Source organism: Emys orbicularis, chromosome 4, assembly GCF_028017835.1.
Source record: "Emys orbicularis isolate rEmyOrb1 chromosome 4, rEmyOrb1.hap1, whole genome shotgun sequence".
NCBI lineage: Eukaryota > Metazoa > Chordata > Testudines > Emydidae > Emys > Emys orbicularis.
This window is the reverse complement of record NC_088686.1, coordinates 111,889,934-111,908,955: the sequence shown is the minus strand read 5'-3', so window position 1 is coordinate 111,908,955 and position 19,022 is coordinate 111,889,934. Positions and strand designations below refer to the sequence as shown.

Genomic DNA, 19,022 nt, shown 5'->3' with positions numbered 1-19,022 from the left:
ACAGTGGCCAATGCCAGGTGCCCCAGAGGGAGTGAACCTAACAGGCAATGATCAAGTGATCTCTCTCCTGCCATCCATCTCCATCCTCTGACGAACAGAGGCTAGGGACACCATTCTTATCCTTCTCCCCTGCTCCCTCGCTCCGGCAGCACTGTGCGGGGGCAGGGACCGGGTTGTGTGTTGCGCTGGGGAGCGCAGCCACGTGTCCGGCTCCGCACAGAGCCCAACACCATGTTCTGAGCGGCAGGGTAAGGGGGCCAGGGGGCAGGAGAAGGGGCAGGGAGATTTTGGAGGGGGCAGTCAAGAGACGGGGGGGTCGGGAGTTGGGGGGGGCTTTTTTGGGGGGGTGGAGAAGGTTTTGGGCAGTCAGGGTACAGGTAGGGGGTAGGGTCCTGGGGGGCAGTTAGGGTGGGGGGTCTTAGGAGGGGGCAGTTAGGGGACAAGGAACAGGGAGGCTTAGGTAGGGGGTGGGGTTCTGGAGGGCAGTTAGGAGCAGGGGTCCCAGGAGGGGGCAGTCAGGGGACAAGGAGCGGGGGGGGGGGTTGGGAGTTCTGGGGGTGGGGCTGTCAGGGGGCAGGGGTGGGGAGAGGGATCGGAGCAGTCAGGGGACAGGGAGCAGAGGGGTTTAGATGGGTCGGAAGTTCTGGGGGGGGGCTGTCAGGGGGTGGGGAGTGGTTGGATGGGGCGTGGGAGTCCCAGGGGTCTGTCTGGGGGTGGGGGGGTGGATAAGGGTTGGGGCAATCAGGGTACAGGTAGGGGGTAGGGTCCTAGGGGGCCAGTTAGGATGGGGGGAGGGTCTCAGGAGGGGGCAGTCAGGGGACAAGAGGCAGGGAGGCTTAGGTAGGGGGTGGAGTCCTGGGGGGCAGTTAGGGGCAGGGGTCCCAGGAGGGGGCAGTCAGGGGACAAGGAACGGGGGGAGGGTTGGGGGTTCTGAGGGGGGTGGTAAGTGGGAGGGGCAGGGGCGGGACTAGGGCGGGGCTCCTCCCGTTCTCTTTTTTGCTTGCTGAAATATGGTAACCTTATTCACTTTGCAACCTTAATAATGCTAACAGAATGGGGGACCTTTGTATGGCCCCCAGGCCACGACATCTCCTCCTGTCCCCAGCCCCACACAACCCTGCCAATGACACTCTCTTGTCCCTGCACCCCCGGCCACCACAACCCCTCTCTTGTCCCCTCCCCCTGGCCAATGACACCCCCTCTCGGCTCTGCCCCGTGGGCCCGGGCGCTGGGGGGGGGGGGACAGCCAGGCGGAGTCGAGCGAGGCCCCGCCCCCTGGTCTAACCGGTGCCGCCGCGGCGCCTGCGCGGTGCGGGCCGGCCGGCCCCGGGAACCTCCGCTGGGGCCGTCGCCCGGGCCCGTCCGTATGAGGAGGCAGCCGCCGCCGCCGGGCCCCGCCAGCGCCATGTCGGAGCGGCCCGGCAAACCCGCCTGCCTCATCATCGCCAGCGCGGCCTCCGGGGGTGAGTCACTGCCCGGGCCGCCCCCGCGCCGCTGTCAGCCCGGCTGGGCGGCCCCGCACGGTGCGCGGCGTGGGGCGGCCCGGGAAGGGGACCGAGAGCTGGGCCGCCCCTGCGGCGGGAGCCTGCCCTGGGCGGCCTGGCGCCGGTGTCCGCCCGCCTCGTCCACACCAGCCCCAGCGCGGTGACCGCAGGAGCCGCCCCGCTCCCTGAGCCCTGCTGCGAGAGGGGGACCAGGGCCCTGCTCTGCCGCCGCCTTCCCAGCCCGTGTAGTACTTGCCCGGGGTGAGCCCGCTGCCCTCGCTGTCACAGCGGCGCGCTGAGCTTGGCTCTGGGGCAGGTGAGAGGTCTGTGCTAGCCCCCAAGCCCACCGTGTGTTCATTATGGGATCCAGGCTGTCCGGGAGGAAATGGAGATGCTGGGTGGTAGACCTGGCTGGCAAACTGAGCTTGCACACACAGCCTCATTGGAGAGAGATTTATTAATCGCTTCCAGCAGAAGAAAGACAGGAACAACACTAAGATACTTCAGAGGAAGGTTGGTCTGGTAGTTCAGGTGCTGAGATGGGTTCAATAATCCGCTTTGTCAGACTTCCTGTGTGGCCGTAAGCAAGTCACTTAATCTCTCTATGCCTCAGTTCCCCATCTGTAATCTAAGGATAATACTACTTCCCTACCTTCCAGTAGTGTGGTGAGAATGAGTTCATTAATGTTTGTGAAAGGCTCAGTTACTGTGCTGTTGCAGGCCGTAAAAATACCTTAATGGCTAGAACTTGCTCTGAGCAGAACTTAAGATTTCTATAATTAATGTGTCCAGGCACGATCCTTTCCCATAGTTCTTTATCCTGCTACGTCAGATGCCAGGTGGTCATTCTTTTAGAAATTTCTGAAGATGGCACAGTCAGTGCTGTTCCTTTTTTGGAGACTGTTTCAATGCACTTTGGAAAAAATAACCCCAACTATACATACAATATGATGAGGGCTAATTTAGCTACAACTAATCAGGAAAGAGATCTTGGCGTCATCGTGGATAGTTCTCTGAAGACGTCCACACAGTGTGCAGCGGCAGTCAAAAAAGCAAACAGGATGTTAGGAATCATTAAAAAAGGGATAGAGAATAAGACGGAGAATATCTTATTGCCCTTATATAAATCCATGGTACGCCCACGTCTTGAATACTGCGTACAGATGTGGTCTTCTCATCTCAAAAAAGATATACTGGCATTAGACAAGGTTCAGAGCAGGGCAACTAAAATGATTAGGGGTTTGGAAGGGGTCCCATATGAGGAGAGATTAAAGAGGCTAGGACTTTTCAGCTTGGAAAAGAGGAGACTAAGGGGGGGATATGATAGAGGTATATAAAATCATGAGTAGTGTGGAGAAAGTGAATAAGGAAAAGTTATTTACTTGTTCCCATAATATAAGAACCAGGGGCCACCAAGTGAAATTAATGGGCAGCAGGTTTAAAACAAATAAAAGGAAGTTCTTCTTCACACAGTGCACAGTCAACCTGTGGAACTCCTTGCCTGAGGAGGTTGTGAAGGCTAGGACTGTAACCAGGTTTAAAAGAGAACGAGATAAATTCATGGAGGTTAAGTCAATTAATGGCTATTAGCCAGGATGGGTAAGGAATGGTGTCTCTAGCCTCTGTTTGTCAGATGGTGGAGATGGATGGCAGGAGAGAGATCACTTGACATTATCTGTTAGGTTCACTCCCTCTGGGCCACCTGGCATTGACCACTGTCCGTAGACAGGATACTGGGCTGGATGGACATTTGGTCTGACCCAGGAAGGCCATTCTTATGTTCTTAACTAATTTTTCATTGGTCTGGGACTTTGGATTTTGTTGCTCTCTCTAATTTCATTAACACTGACTCTGCTTGTACTGTTCCTGTTTTTCAAAGCATTACATTTTCTAATGCCGTTATTAAAATACTAACATCAAGTGTAGAGTGTGAAAGTATGATACATTATCTTTGTGAATATTTCTCCTTGTGTTATTAAAAATGCCCCTAGGCCATGGGAGCCTTTTAGTGACCTGAAGGTTCATTTAACATAGGCTACTTGGTGAAATATGTACTGTACAGTGTAGCTGGGTTTAAGATATGATGATTCTTTCCTTAAGTTGTCCAACTCTTATTTTCCAGGTGTGTCTGCCCAATCCTTTCTTCATTCTTTTACACTGGCTAGCGCTGCTTTTAATCTACAAGTTGCCACTCCAGGGGTAAGTGTGAGAGAACAGCAATTGACACCAGTACATACTATGATGGTCTGAAAACAACCAATCCTGCATTAATGTATAAACTAGTAATAATGAAAAAGTATGGTAGCCCTTTGAGAGAATTCTGATCATCTTTACAGATGAAGGCCCTTGATCTTTAAACTCTTACATACATGCTTAACTTCAATGAGAACACTCATATGCATAGAGATAAACCCATGCATAAGTGTTTGTAGGATTGGGGTCTATGCTGGTACATTAATTAATAATAATTATAAAGTCCTTTTGTTTTTTAATTTCTAAAGCTGGACTGGGCAAACTACGGCCCAGGGGCTGCATCCAGCCCTCCAGACATTTTAATCCGGCCCCTCGAGCTCCCTCTGGGGAGCAGAGCCCGGGGCTTGCCCCGCTCCGGCGCTCCAGGCGGGGAGTGGGGTCGGGGGCTTGTCCCTCTCTGTGCGGCTCCTGGAAGCAATGGCATGTCCCCCCGGGGGCTCCTACGTGTAGGGGCAGCCGGGGGCTCTGCACGCTGCCCCCGCCCCAAGCACTGTCCCTGCAGCTCCCATTGGCTGGGAACCGTGGGAGCTGGAGGAGGGACATGCCGCTGCTTCTGGGAGCTGCTTGAGGTAAGCGCTGCCTGGAGCCTGCATCCCAGACTCCCTCCCGCACTCCAACCCCCTGCCCCAGCCCTGATCCCCCTCCCGTCCTCCGAACCCCTCAGTCCCAGCCCGGAGCACCGTCCTATACCCCCGGCCCCACCCCAGAGCCCGCATCACCAGCCAGAGCCCTCACCTCCTTCCGCACTCCAGCCCCCAATTTCGTGAGCATTCATGGCCCGCCATACAATTTCCATACCAGAAGTGGCCCTCCAGCCAAAAAGTTTGCCCACCCCTGTTCTACAGGATGTTTCCTGAAATACTGCAAGAATTTTTAAAGGGGATCTACAAAGGGAAAAAACCATGGAGATTGTGCTCTCTTTTGCTTCTTTGTGTTGTTTAAAGAAGGTTTGAAAAGTCAACTTCTTTCTCCCCCTCTCATCCCCTCAAAAAACCCCAACAAAATCTTTTGTTGCTTGTTTTGTATATAAGACAGTTTGATCTTTCCGGCTCTGGAAGATTTTGACTAGAGAACTAGGAAAATGATGACATCATAAGAATCAAGATAGTAAAAATTGAGCAATAGAAATGGGAAGGGGTTTTTCAGACTTTTAAAAACTGTTTGACCCAGATTCTCTGCTGCACCTAGTTTCTGCTTGGTACAGCCAGGGGAAGCCCTCAGGGAGCCTGTTGCATCTCCCTGATTCTCAGAGTTGGTCTGTTCCTGTCCTGGCATAACTTAGAGCAACCGGGGGCAGCTCTAACTTGCATCACCTAGCAACAGTCCACAGTGTTTACTACCCCAGCTGGGTATAGCCATATGATAACCAGCTCTGGCCATGCTCCTCTGCCTCAGTCCCTATCCTGGGGCGACAGGTGTGTGTGTGTGTGTGTTTAGCATAGGAGGCGGGTATGCCAGCTTTGCGCCAGCTGGGAGTTCCTGTACACCAGAGGAATTCTCAGCTGTAAGATCTGGCTGTTTTCTAGTTGACGCAGAGGGATTGGAATTACTACAGAAAATCTGACCCTTTGTGTTTTTTGCTAACACTTTGACCATGTTAGTCATTGAAGTTAAAGGACGTCTTCGTTAAAGATTCTTCATTTTCATTTAAGATGTTAAAGCCTTTAATAAAAACATTGAGTGTACCTGCATAGGATCAAGGCCTTAAGTTCTGATATTCAGACTAATATTTTCCTAGCTTGGTTGTATGAATTATTGGAAAAACAAACATGCGCGTGATTGATTGCAAAGAATCAAATGGATCATAAAAGGACAAATAAGCAACTTTTACATTTAGTCTGGCAAAAAATACCAATGTAACACTTCTGTTCAGTTGTACACAATGAAAAGTTGTTTCCCACAGTCCAAACTGAAACTGCTTTCCTGCAAAGTTAATAAGAAAATGACTCACTTTCATTCTGCACTGAGCTTTTTGTCTTATTGTCTCAGATACAAACAAGTAAACTGAAATAAAATGTGCTGATCCAACTATCTCTAAATGCATGTATAAAAACTAATAACACAGAACTCCTTAATATTACGAAAGGGACACTTTCCTCAGTACTGCTCCATCTCTGTGCTATGTTTACCTTGCTCATCAGGCAAAATCTGGAGTGGATAGTTGAGCCTTACGTAATATCCTTTGGGCTTATTTAAAAATTTAGTATTCATATAACTTATTTTGATTAACAAGTTTTTCAGAAATTTCTAAATGGGTTTATTGTAAAATATATTGAATCGGATAACTACATATGTCAGGAGACTGATAATAGGAAGTAAATCTGCTCACCTCTGGGTCAGTAGTTCAAATTCATTGCGGGCTAACAGATTAAAAATTACCATTTGACAAATGTTTGATGTTTTCTCTGTTTCTAACAGGCTGGAATTCAAATTTCTGATATCACTCTTGAGAGATTAGTAATAGTTAAGTCTGGTTGCTTGTTGTGGCTTCCTCACAACAAACAAGTGCAACACTTATAGTTGTGGTTTAAACATCATTTTCCAATACAATAACTGTCATTAATAGTTTTAAAAGCATATAAACATGACTACAAAAAATTGAAAAGAGCCAATTGTGTAGAAATTCATGGAAGAGCTTTAGCTCTGTAATAGGCAGAATAGAGTGAAAAAGACTTTTCATGGAAAAACTCACATAATTTGTCAAATTGACAAATATACAGCTATAATACTGGGAGAGGCCTTTATCTCTGGATCACCAGTTAAAATCCAGTCCAGGACAGAAGTGACTGAAAATTAATACCATTTTATTACCGAAACAAGTTCATTTCTAACAGTTCACACAAATCTGCATCATAGTTTGGCACTAATCAGTACTCTGATTTGTGCCTCTAAAAGGCCAGGGATTAACTGGGCCCTGGAAGATGAAATATCCTCTTCTCAAACAGAGGCCAGGTCTACACTAATAATACTTTGCCAGTATACCTAAAGTGGTATACTAGCTTTTGCCAGTATAGCTTATTTCAGACCCCCTGAGCAAAATAAACGATACTGGCAAAAACATGTCTACATTAGAGGCTTTTGCTGGCATAGCACACCTCTGTTCCAACAAAAGTTTGTAGTATAGACCTCCTGTTAGATATGGCTTCTTGATTTCAGGGTTAAGTCATCTTGGAGAGAGAAATACCTTTTCTGTGGACAAAGAGAGAACTTTTGGTTCCAGTGAGCACTAAAGTCCCTGTAAAAAAAAAAATAAACTCCACACACTTAGAAACAAACTAAACAAAAAACTGTGTAGTGATATTAACTACTATCTTTGAACAATGATTCAACTAGGGGAAGTTAATTGACTTTGTTGATGTGAATGAGAGCAACATGCGTTGGATACAGGACTTCCGAATGAAATCTTATGCAAATCCTGCCAAGTTGGAGTCAATTGATGGTGAGTATCTTTGAGGTTAGCCTTACATGTCTCCCCTCTATATTGTGAAAACAAATGCTTCTGAGTGTTAAACCTTTGGGAAGAAAGGAGCAAAAAATGTGATGGGTGTTTTTGGAGATGGTCTGTCAACTTGCAGAATGGGCATCACTGTTGTCTTCCCACACTAATTGCTCGGGCTATTCCCCCTTAAAATTTTCTGGAGAAGCTGCATCATCTGTTGCAAACGGACTGCGTAAGTAATCACTGAGACAAAAACTACAGGAAGAGATGAAACTATAAAATGTCTTTTCTTCTGTTTTTATTAACATGTGTACTCAGCACTGTTCTGGCAGAATATGCATAACAGAGTACCTTCCCCCAAGCACTTACAGTATAAAGGCATGTGGATGCAGTGCAATAGAATACAGGAAAATTACTGAGTGTGTTGTAGCTAGATGAACTGGGTCTTAAGAAAATTTATTAAGGAAGAGTGGGAGAAGGTTTATGATATGCTAAATGATAGGGTTGTTCATGAAAGAAGGTGTAAAGTGGGCAAAGAAGTCAAAAGGATCAGTAAGAAGAGAAGCTCATACACTGTGGAAGAAGCATGAGGGGGCTGTAAAGTCAGACTGAAGAACTGATGTAGGCAAGAAGTGAGATGGGGCAGAGCCTTGTTGGAAATGAGGACCAGGAGCTTGAATTTATCTTTCTCATCATGGATTTTGCCATGCATTTCAGCCAAGATATGGGCCCTGTCTAGGTATTGCAGTGGGCCTCTACTCCCTAGTGTAGATTGGGAAGAAGCACTAGGCTTGAGATGTCTTTCCCATGATTGAATCAAAGTTGTGCTAAAAAATTCTTGCTCTTAAACAGAGGTGTGGTTTGGGTTTTTGTTTTGTTTTTTTGCATCTTAATTTTTTTCTTAGGATGTCATGGGCAAGCAGTGAAAATGTTAGACTAATAAAAAGCCAATATTTTGGCGAGATACATTTGCTCCTGAAAGAGTATACTAAACTAGGCATACTGGTAACTATGGGGTCAATTAAAGGGCTTCTGTTATAGCAGAAGGAAGAATGGTAAATCTTTGGCTTGTTAAGAATATCTCTTTAGAAGCTTGTGATCTTTGTAGGCCTTTATACCACAATATAGCTTTCTTCTTCCCGAGCTCTGGTCTTTATAGTGAGCCACATAGGTATTTTATTTTTATTTAATTTCTTTGGTATGTGTTTTTATATATTGTAGTATGTGACTGACTCTTTTGTGGAGTATTTTTTGTTTTGTCAAATAAATTTTGAAAAGAAATCATGCTCAGATATTTTTGCCTGTTAATATGGTCCAAACTTGTATTATCTCTCTTCCTGACTAGGTGCTAGATACCATGCCCTGTTGATTCCTAACTGTCCTGGGGCTTTGACTGACCTTGCAAACAGTGGATACCTAGCTAGGATATTGCAGCACTTCAGCAATGAGAACAGTAGGTAAACCCTATTGGGGATCTTTATTTTGTTTTAATAAAATCCAGAGTCTGTATGTAATTCATTACTTCATTGTTGGTCCATGCAAAAGTCCATTTATCTTGCAGTGAACACTTGTGGGCATTGTAATGGAAGAAGTGGTGATATGGCTAGCAAACTTCAAATTACTTACACAGCTGGAAGAGTGCAGCAGCATCAGAACTGGGAAACTGCTCTAGATCAGTGTGTCCTTTCACTTAAAAAAAAAAAAAAAAAAAAAATAGCAAAACCTTCCTTGTGAAAAGAGATAAAAATAAGATGTTTTGAATGCTTTTGAGAGAGAGAAGAGAATTATTCTGCCTTACCAATGTCCAAACTGGAGTGATGCTCCCTGTGAGTTAGATGGAACTCTTAGTTCATAGCCAGTTGCACAGTATTCCAGAGTCCTCTTCAATAAGTTCCTCATCCTGCAAAGAATCGCATGTGTGCTTTAATTTAAGCACTTGAGTATGAATAGTCCTGTTGGAACTACCTCTGTTAAGCACATGTGTAACTCTGAAGGATTGGGCCCTAATCTCGTAAATTGGTGCACAGAGAAAACAGTAAAGCCAAAGAGAATGCAAACAATGCCTCATAATATTATTTTCAGAAAGGTAATATACAGTAACTTAAAGGATATTATTTTGGCTGTTCTAACTTTCAGGATATTTATAATTAAATGAATTTCTTAATTTTCTTAATTCCCATGCGTCTGACGAAGTGGGCATTCACCCACGAAAGCTTATGCTCCAATACTTCTGTTAGTCTGAAGGTGCACAGGACTCTTTGTTGCTTTTTACAGATCGAGACTAACATGGCTACCCCTCTGATACTTAATTCTCTTTGTTTTTTAGAGCCTATTTGTGCTGTGGGACATGGAGTTGCTGCTTTATGCTGTGCCACAAATGAGGATAAATCGTGGGTATTTCAGGGATACAGCCTGACCGGGGTAGGTACTGTGAAGCAAACTTCTCCCAAAGTGAGGATTTCACTGTGCATGGGGCAGTGTAATTTAGTGTGGTAGTGCCAGGGATTTTGGTGTCATCCTAGGTCTTAAGAGACTTTGGGCCAAATCAAAATAATCAATCTGACATGTTCAACAACTTGTTATTCAAGAGCTGCAGGACTGTCATTGGCAAGGGGTGCTGTAGGCCAGGATGGTGAGCTGTGTAGGGGCCCAAGACTGCATATGAGGGCTCTGCTGCAATTCAGCCTTGCTCTGGTGAGTGCTGTCAGTCTCAGTATTTTATAAATACCAAATGAAGGTGATAAAACCTCTAAACAAATTTGCCATAGCCTCTCTGGCTGATAGTTCATGGCTTTAAATGTCCCTAGATACTATGGTTATTCAATTTGGTGCCATAACACTGCTCGGGAATTTTATTTCTATGAATGATTTTTACATGTTAAAGGAATCTAACTCAGAAAAGAGCTATTTGTACAAACTAAAAGAAATTCAAACTCAGGCTGCCATTATTGATCTCTTGCTTATCCTGTTGTGCTGCTAGGCTGTAATGTCTCAGATCACCCACAGACTGTCACCTGTCTATGCAGGATCTAGACTCATTTCTCAATATGCATAATAAACATTCTTAATGCAACTTTTGTAGTTGAAAATTTACACACACAGTCAGGAAATTAAAAGTTATGGTTTCCTCAGAAGCTGTAACTCAGACTCCTGGTGCATATACATTTGATATCACAGCATATGCTGATACTTTTAATGTAATATGTGCATTGTGGCCTAGTTATGGTCATTAAAGATGCAGATTTGTTTAAACTGATGATGCAGTTGTACATTGAAATGTGCAATCAGACCATAGGCGTGCGCACGGGGTGCACACCCTGAGCTCCGGCTGGGAAGGCTGCTCTTCCCCCCTCCCCTCCTCAGCTGTTTGCTGGGCAGGCTCAAATCAACTGCTTCCTGCCTCCCTGGTCCGGCAGGGCCGAGTGAGTCTCACACCAAAAAAAAAAAAAAAGCCTTAGGGTTAGGTGTGGGCGGGAGTGTTGGGCTATCAGCAGCAGCACAGCCAGCCCCTGCTTACCTAGGGCTGCCCCGCACCTCTTGGGCTGGTGGCCATGGCGTCCACGTGTATGGCTGCTCCCTGCCAGCCGGGCTCCACTCCGGCCACAGCAGGCAGCAGGTGACCCAAGGGAGCCCAGCTAGGCTAGGGCTGGGTGCAGTGGGAGAAGCTCCAGATATCGGCAGGAGCTATGCGGGGGTGGGGGAAGAGAAGCCCCAGACGGGGCTGGAGCCACGTGGGGGGAGGGAGTGGGTGTGGAGGAGAAGCCCGGACCCCGGCAGGAGCTGCACTGGGGGGGGAGGGGAGAAGCCTGGACCCGGGCAGGAGCTGCACTTGGGGGGGGAGAAGCCCGGACCCCGGCAGGAGCTGCCCGGGGGGAGAAGAGGAGAAGCCCGGCCCCCGGCAGGAGCTGCACTGGGGGGGAGGGGAGAGAAGCCCGGACCCTGGCCGGAGCTGCACTGGAGTGGGGTGTGGTGGGGGTGGAAAGGGGGGGCGGAGGAGCCACACTGGGGCAGGGAGGAGAAGCCCTGGACCCTGGCAGAAGATGTGGGGTTGAAGTCCCCGTCTCGGGAACCCCAGCCACCCTAGTGGCAAAAGTTGCAGGGCTGAAGCCCTGACCCCACTCTGTGTGGAGCTGGCCTGAGCCCCTCTGTCTCCCATCCCACCTGTGGAGCTGGGGCTGCATGCTTCTGCGGGGCAGTGTTTGGCTCTGCGGGGAGGCTAGGACCCTCATCTCATGGGGGGTCTTTGGAGGCGGTGGTCAGGGGACAAGGAGCTGGGGGGGTTGGATGAGTCAGGAGTTCTGGGGGGGCTGTCAGGAGGCAGGGGTTGGAGAGGGGTTAGGGGAGGCAGGGAGCAGAGGGGGTTGTATGGGTCAGGAGTTCTGGGGGGGGCCTGTTAGGGGGTGGGGAGCGGTTGGATAGGCGTGGCAGTCCTGGGGGTCTGTCTAGGGGCAGTGATGTGGATAAGGGTCGGGGCAGTCAGGGGACAGGTAGGGGGTAGGGTCCTAGGGGGGCAGTCAGGGGACAAGGAGCAGGGAGGCTTAGATAGGGGGAGGGGTTCTGGGGGGCAGTTAAGGGCAGGGGTCCCAGGAGGTGGTAGTCAGGGGACAAGGAGCAGGGGGGGTTGGGAGTTCTGAGGGGAGCAGTCAGGGGGCGAGAAGTAGGAGGGAGTGGATGGGGGCAGGATGGGGGTGGGGCTAGGGCAGGGTGGGGCTCCCTGGGTGCACACCCTAATGAAATGGGCTGCGCACGCCTATGAATCAGACACAAACACTGTGTCCTGCATGGAATCCAAGTAACTGGGCTCTGCAGTATAGAGATCACGACTAGGCGACATTTCAGTGGGGTTAATCTCTTGCATGTTGTTTACTGGATCCAGGCATATATTTTCTGCTGTTAAATTAGTTGTCAGTATCATGCTCTTGTGTGAATGCAGAAGTGGGAAGTTCCTTTATATCATGGTTGAATGGGCTGACCCCAAAAGCAGCAAGGTGGAGAGCTATCTTTTTACCTCCCTTTAGCCAGCACTGCAGGCAAAAGTGCCACAGAAGTAGCTAACAGAAGGCAGATCATTCATGGGACAGGGCAGAGGGCCACAGAAGTAGCTAACAGAAGGCAGATCGTTCATGGGACAGGGCAAAGGGCTTGTCCAATAATCTTTTGTTTAAGAAAAAGTACGTCTTATGTGTGATGATTTTGTATGCATGAATGGTTGAGTGTTAACACCTCCTAGACCATAAGGAACTGAAGGTCAGGCTGTGTTTTATTTGAAAGATTATTTTTCTCACATTTGCATTAAGATCTTGGATTGGTTCTGTGACCCCCAATGTCATGATTTGAGAATTGTTAATATACCTGCCTGCCCATCGTGGGTTACCTTCTCGTTAGTGTGGTGTATTTATTTTAACTTTATGAAGTGCTAGGGTTCAAAAATATCCCCGTGTGGATTCCATTAAGATAGAACACGATAGGAAAACTAACACCTGTGTGAGTAAGCAAGCAGATGTAATGTACAATGTGTCAGGTTGGAATAGCACCATGCCTTGGGGTGTTACAAATCATGAGGTGGAGTCGAATGCCTTTTAACATCCAGAATTACAGAATCCCAGCTAAACATACTCATGGAGTATTTCACTGTAGCTATAAAATGGCCCCAAGCATTTCTAGCTTTTTACAAAACAACATAGTCTGTAATTCCACTCCAACTTATCATGTTTTGTGGGTACAAAGCTTTGCTTATCTCTTCATGTAGGTGATTATGCTGGATTTAATGCTGATGGAGGTCAAGTAACAAACTTTTATCAGAGATAGCTTGCTATTACCATTACTGCAAAACAACTTGAAAGTAATCAATTGGAAGTTTAATTAAGTGGAATTATATTTATAATTACAGAGCTTCAGGCTGCATTGGTATAATGCAGTTCTCAGTCAACTATTGTTTTCTCAGAAGCTTCTCTCCTGGTTTCTGGGCATGATGTTCTACTCCTTCCCTGACACTGGCAGACCATTTTCACCTCTCATTATTTAAGATTTGCAGAGACCGCAGAATCAGAGAAGGGAGAAGAGCAGAAAAACCCATGACATCCTCTAGGGACATTGCTTTGCTATTCTAATTAAGTGTGACGTTCTCAGATGGTGGCAAAACCAAATCCTAAAATAGACAGAAGCCCCAAATTCTTAGTCCTGTACTGTTGGTGCCACTATGAGGTACTTGTGTGCTTAACCTTTCTATGCAGACTGAGATTGACTCCCATGATAATTTCCAGTTTGCTCCCTAATTTGGATATCTGTAGGATATTGGGTGGTTTGGGTTTTTTTTTTTTGTTTTTTTTTAAGTACTCCAAAAATAACTTCAGTTGCATGTTTTTATTAAAAATTTTTGGAAGAAGGAAGTGGGTAGAAGAATAGATTGTGACTGAATATTTTCCTTATTGGTTTTGCTTGGATCTGTCTTATGTAAAAGCTAAGCAGACTTATCTCATTCTCCTGTTTCTTTTCAGCCCTCTGTGTATGAGCTGATAAGGCAGCCCAGTTTTGCCAGTTTGTCCATTATTGTGGAGGACTTTGTGAAAGATTCTGGAGCTACCTTTAGCGGTACGTCACTTTCTGATTGTTAGCCCTTCATGTCTTATGAATGATTGTTGGTGGGTGAAATAGCTTTTATATCAGGGGTTGGCAAACTACGGCCCACAGGCTGGATCCGGCCCGCGTGATTGCCACCCCTGTGGCACCGCAGGGCTAATGCGGGCTCCCTGGCTCTGGCCCGGTGCCACTCCCAAAATGGCCGGCACCACGTCCCTGTGGCCCCTGAGGGAGCAGGGGCCAATGGGAGCTTCGGGGGAGGTACCCCCAGGCGAGGGCAGAGCGTGGAGCCCTCTGCCCTCCTCCCCCCCCCCCCCCCCCCCCCCCCCCCCGGACCGCAGGGACGTGGTGCCGGCCACTTCTGGGAGCAGCGTGGGGCAGGCAGGGAGCCTGCCTTAGCCCCGCTGCGCGCCACTGCCACCCCAGAACCGCTCAAGGTAAGTGGCGCCGGGCCGGAGCCCGCACCCCAAACCCCTCCTGCACCCCACACCCCCACTCTCCCTACCCTGAGCCCCCTGCTACGCCCTGCACCATTTCTGCACCCCAACCCCCTGCCCTGAGCCCCCTGCAACACCCCACACCATTCCAGCACCCCAACCCCTTGCCCTGAGCCCCCTCATACACCCCGCATTCCTCCTGCGCCCCATCCCCTTGCCCTGAGCCCCTTCATGCACACCGCACCCTCCCCCCCCGCACCCCAACCCCCTGCCCCAGTCCTACATTCATGGCCCTGCATGCAATTTCCCCACCCAGATGTGGCCCTCGGGCCAAAAAGTTTGCTCACCCCTATTTTATACCTTTGCCACACATTTGAGAAGGACCATTACAGAATGTGCTCTGTTACACTCTGTTAAATTAAAATGCAACACATGCTAAAAGACCCTGGAAAGTTAAAAATGTTTTTCCATTACTGCTGCTAATCAAGCTTTTTGTGTGTTTAAATAGCAGTGTTCCCCTTTCTAATTAGCTGCCTCTTCCTGATTAGTTCAGTAATGATATTCCAGCATCTGATGTCACAGTCACTTCCATGGTGACTACTTGTGATGTCATACAGATTTGGCTGAAGCTTTACTGAGTGGACTGAGCAGCAGCAGGAGGAGTATGTTCAGAGCTAAGCCATTTATACCTACCCACGCATTTGGATTATCATCATCAGTTGTCAGGAAGGGGGTGGAATACAGAAAAAGAATGACAGATTAATGGAATTTTGTAAAATAGTACGTAAAAAAGTTTGATCAAGGACAAAAGACCAAAGTGGTTGGTGAAATACCAACATGTTACCCTGATATACTGCTATTTGCTAGTATTTTCACTGGACAGAAAATCTGTATCATTGCAGGCTCTTTGTAAGACAGTGATTGCTAACCTTGGTTTCTTACATGAGGGGTATTTATAATGTATTGCATGGGTGAATGGAAGCTAAAGAAATGCACTTCAAAATTTGTTTCCCAGGATAGCCTCATGAAATACACAGGGAACTTGATAGAGGACTGGTACAAATAAAGGGCCAATCTGTCCATCATTCCATGCAGGGAATTCCTGTTGAAATCTTCAGGAAGCTTTGATTGGAGGGTCAGGTTTATCTCTCTCTTGTAGACAGCTCAACATATCAATTAGTCACCAAACACTATGTCTATTTGAAATAGTTAACTTCTGTACTGCAGTCTCATTGGATAGGTGAAATCGAAATTATGAAGCAGTGTCCATTGACATCAGTATTTGAATATTTTTCTCTTATTCAGCCAGCAAGCCAGATGCCGTACACATAGTTCTGGACAGGCATCTTGTTACAGGACAGAATGAGAATTCCACTGTTATAGCAGTCCAGAACCTTATTCTTCTCTGCAATGGCAGGTGAGGAAATATGGGTAAAGCACCATGGGAATGGATTCTTTGACCAGAAATATTTATATTTCAGGAATAACTCTGAATAGTGCCACAAAGATGACAATTTTTCTGATATAACAACAGAAGTACGAGTCTTTTTAAATTGCAGTTTGATTAACTACATGTTTTGTCTCTTGTGTCTTTTAATTTCCTTTTACTAACGGCATTTTTGACTTACAATTATTGGGTTTGAAATGCACAGCTACACACACAGACTGATAAAGGGAAATATGGAATTTGGGTTCACTCCGTCTTTTCATTAGGAGAAATTAATCTTTTATGTGTAAATTCTTAGTGTGTCAGTTTCAGGGGAACGTCACCTGTATCCCCCCCATCCATGGTCCGCTCCAGGAGTTCCCAGTTGGGTATCGCGTTTCCAGCTACCACTTGTGTCTGGGCCGGGACTCTTGTCCCACTGCCTTCTGACCAGGGGGTTTTAAGGCTGCATAGCTCCCCTGCCTGACACTCTGATATCACCAGCTAGCCAATATGTCTAAAGGCCAGCACCTGTGCTTTGCTTTCTCACTTAGGGCTATGAACAGTGTATTGACAACAGTTAAAAATTACCACACAGTTCTTGCTAAGCAAGCACCTTTATTATTAAGGTAAAAGCATTACAGTAAAAACATAATAAAAGCAATACACAGATTTAAACATACCAGGAGTCACCCATCAATTTTATTGGACCCTTGTAGGCCAAAATCATTCCAATCCTTTCACAAGGGTTGGGGATCCCCCTTGGAGATAAGCTCCTGTCCATTTGCTGAATCAGAAAGAAGCCCTGTGTTAGTTCAAGCTCATCCTTTTATACCAAAAGCCATTTTTTGTCTCTTAGGCCTTGTCTACACTACCAAGTTTTGTTGCCAAAAACTGCCTTTTGGCGACAAAACAGCAAAAGCGTACACACTACAATGGGACTTTTGTCATGAAAAATGCCCAGTTTTGGCGACAAAAAACTTCCATCCCCACGAGAGACTTTTGTCTTTCCCCTCTCTTTTTTGTCGACAGAGAGCCAGTGTAGACACTGCTGATTGTTTTGTCAACAGAACTGGCTTCCGCCAGTATCCCACAATGCCTGCCCTGATCCCTCTGCTCAGTGTTTTGATCTCTGCTGCCTTGCAGGCATGCACCCCTCCCCTTTCAAAGCTACGGGAGTATCTGTGTGCTGCTCTGCTTGGGGAACAAACAAAGAGCAAATAATTAGAATGCTCCTGTTCTGCCCTGTGCTAGGAACACAGCAGCAGGCAGACTGCTGCAGGGGGAGGGGGATAGACTGCTGTGCTGCTTTGCCATTCCTCAGCAGGGAGAGCTCACACAGCTACTCATGATGCTGCTCTCGGCAGCTGAGGGGGCTGTGGGAGAATTCAGAGAGAATCCCAAGATGCCCAGCGATCAGCTCTTCCTTCCCATAACGCTGCACTGTGGGATACATACCCACGGTGCATTGCTCACCCTGTCGATGATGGGGCCCACAATGTGGGCATGATCTGTTGACAGAGGGAGCAAGTGTGAACACCCTTTGGCGATTTTTGTTTTGTCGACTTTTGGGTGTCAACATAAATTTTGTCAACAAAACTTGGAAATGTAGACGAGCCCTTAATCTCTGGAAAACTCATCATGAACCAGTATATGCAAACCACCATGGGGCAGTACCTTTCTAAAGTTGTTTGGTCTCAGTGACTCGCCTTAATCACCACCCACTGTTTTTAGTTTCTGTAGGAGCTGCAGTAACCCTCCGCCATGGAGTAGAACACATTCATACATAAACCATTTGTAAATTTATTACAATGTCCCCCCAAAATACTGCATGGGATTGCAATATCTGTCACACTTTGAGCTTTGATAAGTTAGTATTTGGGCAACTTCATATATTTTGTATAGTAGGAACAAACAGATTTCAGATATTTGTTGTTAATAGGTTGGTGGTTTAATTGATTTGTTTCTTGGATCTGCCAATATGAAAGACTGCAAATAACAAAAATCTGGATGGGATTAGATGAATATCGGTTAGAAGTTCCTTTCCAGCTGTGGGCTGGCTAGCCATGTCATGCTGTTGGATGTGTTTCGTTTCAGCAGGAAATGAAGGAGCAGGCCTCCTTGTAGCTGGGATGGATGAAGAGCCAGAGAGACTGAAGACTTTCTTGTCTGTGAATGGGATGTCTTGCTGATGGAGAGGGCCATCAGCACTTCCGTTGACTCTGTGATCATGAAGAGGCAGTACCAATGTACGTGCAGAGTGGATAAAGCTTGTGAACAAGAAAGCATTAACGTGTATCACTCCTTAAAGATGATCCTGAAATAGTCTCACTTATCTTTCTGGTAGTGAAACCTTTCTTGCAGATTTTCTCCCCCCTGCCCTTGAAAAAAGAAGTTTCTACATTTTACATGGGAAAACATCCTAAAAAGAGCATTTATATTTATAGTACCAACACTTGTGCTAAAGGGCAGAGACCCCACTCCAGGGCTATATAATGTCAGCCCTTAGTTGGGAACGTGGTAATTCAGCTCCATAGCAAAACAGTTCTGGAATACTCTCAATTTAGGTCCATTCATTTATCAGCTGGTGCCTGTGGGTCAGATATCAAACTCCACAATTAATGCTGCATTGAATTGCAGTTTGAAGTCTATTCTAGCCCTCTGTCCAATGAGTCACAAAGTTGGCTCCAGACTCTCTAAATGGATTTTTGAAAGTGTGACAGATTTGAGATATAAAGGAAAATGCTTAGATAAATCCTGCATGAGTGCAACTGAACAATTGAGTCTGAAGCAGCTCACCGTGGTGATACCATTGACATAATGTGCTCTTTTCTCATTGTGTATTCAGGTTAATGCTCTTCTGTAAAAAATCTACTCAAAGGTTGTTTTAAAGGACCCTCTAAAAAGTCGTTTGCCGTACTGTCTTGTGCAGCACGTATTATGAATTTGTATTGTTTGGATTGTCAGAAATATTGATCTCTGGCAAGTACAGTGTCATTGTCTGTTCTTGGAATTAATTTTATTACAGAAGTAAAAATGTAGAAATGAATTTACTTGGACCAAATAGATTTCATCCTGTACATAGTTTCTTAGCAGATCAATGACTCATTCTCTTTGCATTTCATATTGAGTATGTCATTTGTTCCTTTCCATCCATTTTAAAAATGAAAGGGGACAGTCAGACCATGAAGAAGGGTTTTCCCTCCACCTTAGTCCTAACCATGCGAAAGTGTTTGCTGGAAGATGGATGCATTCATGGTTTGGTTTTTTTTCATGACTGAAATTGAGACCACCCTTTTCTGCAGTATTTTCCAGGGAGCAGGACTCATAAAGTTTCTCCTGGTTACGTTTTTCCTTAAAGGGAGCATGAGATGCTGTAATCATAGTCATCAGGCAGACCAGCC

The 19,022-nt window shown here is 46.5% G+C and overlaps 1 protein-coding gene across 3 annotated transcripts; it reads left to right on the top strand.

Annotated features, from left to right (window-relative positions):
- The first annotated feature begins 1,366 nt into the window (after nucleotides 1-1,366).
- GATD1 (glutamine amidotransferase class 1 domain containing 1) lies at nucleotides 1,367-18,742 on the top strand. Of its 3 annotated transcripts, none has more exons than XM_065402832.1 (8): nucleotides 1,367-1,463; nucleotides 3,607-3,683; nucleotides 7,071-7,176; nucleotides 8,522-8,629; nucleotides 9,503-9,597; nucleotides 13,674-13,767; nucleotides 15,498-15,609; nucleotides 17,719-17,804. In XM_065402832.1, exons 1-8 carry the CDS (start codon nucleotides 1,367-1,369, stop codon nucleotides 17,723-17,725), a joined length of 696 nt encoding a protein of 231 aa, XP_065258904.1. In that variant the 3' UTR covers nucleotides 17,726-17,804. The 3 variants fall into 3 exon arrangements, with proteins under 3 accessions (XP_065258904.1, XP_065258902.1, XP_065258905.1); XM_065402830.1 differs by having other exon boundaries at nucleotides 17,716-17,804; XM_065402833.1 differs by lacking the exon at nucleotides 15,498-15,609 and having other exon boundaries at nucleotides 17,719-18,742.
- Nucleotides 18,743-19,022: the final 280 nt, after the last annotated feature.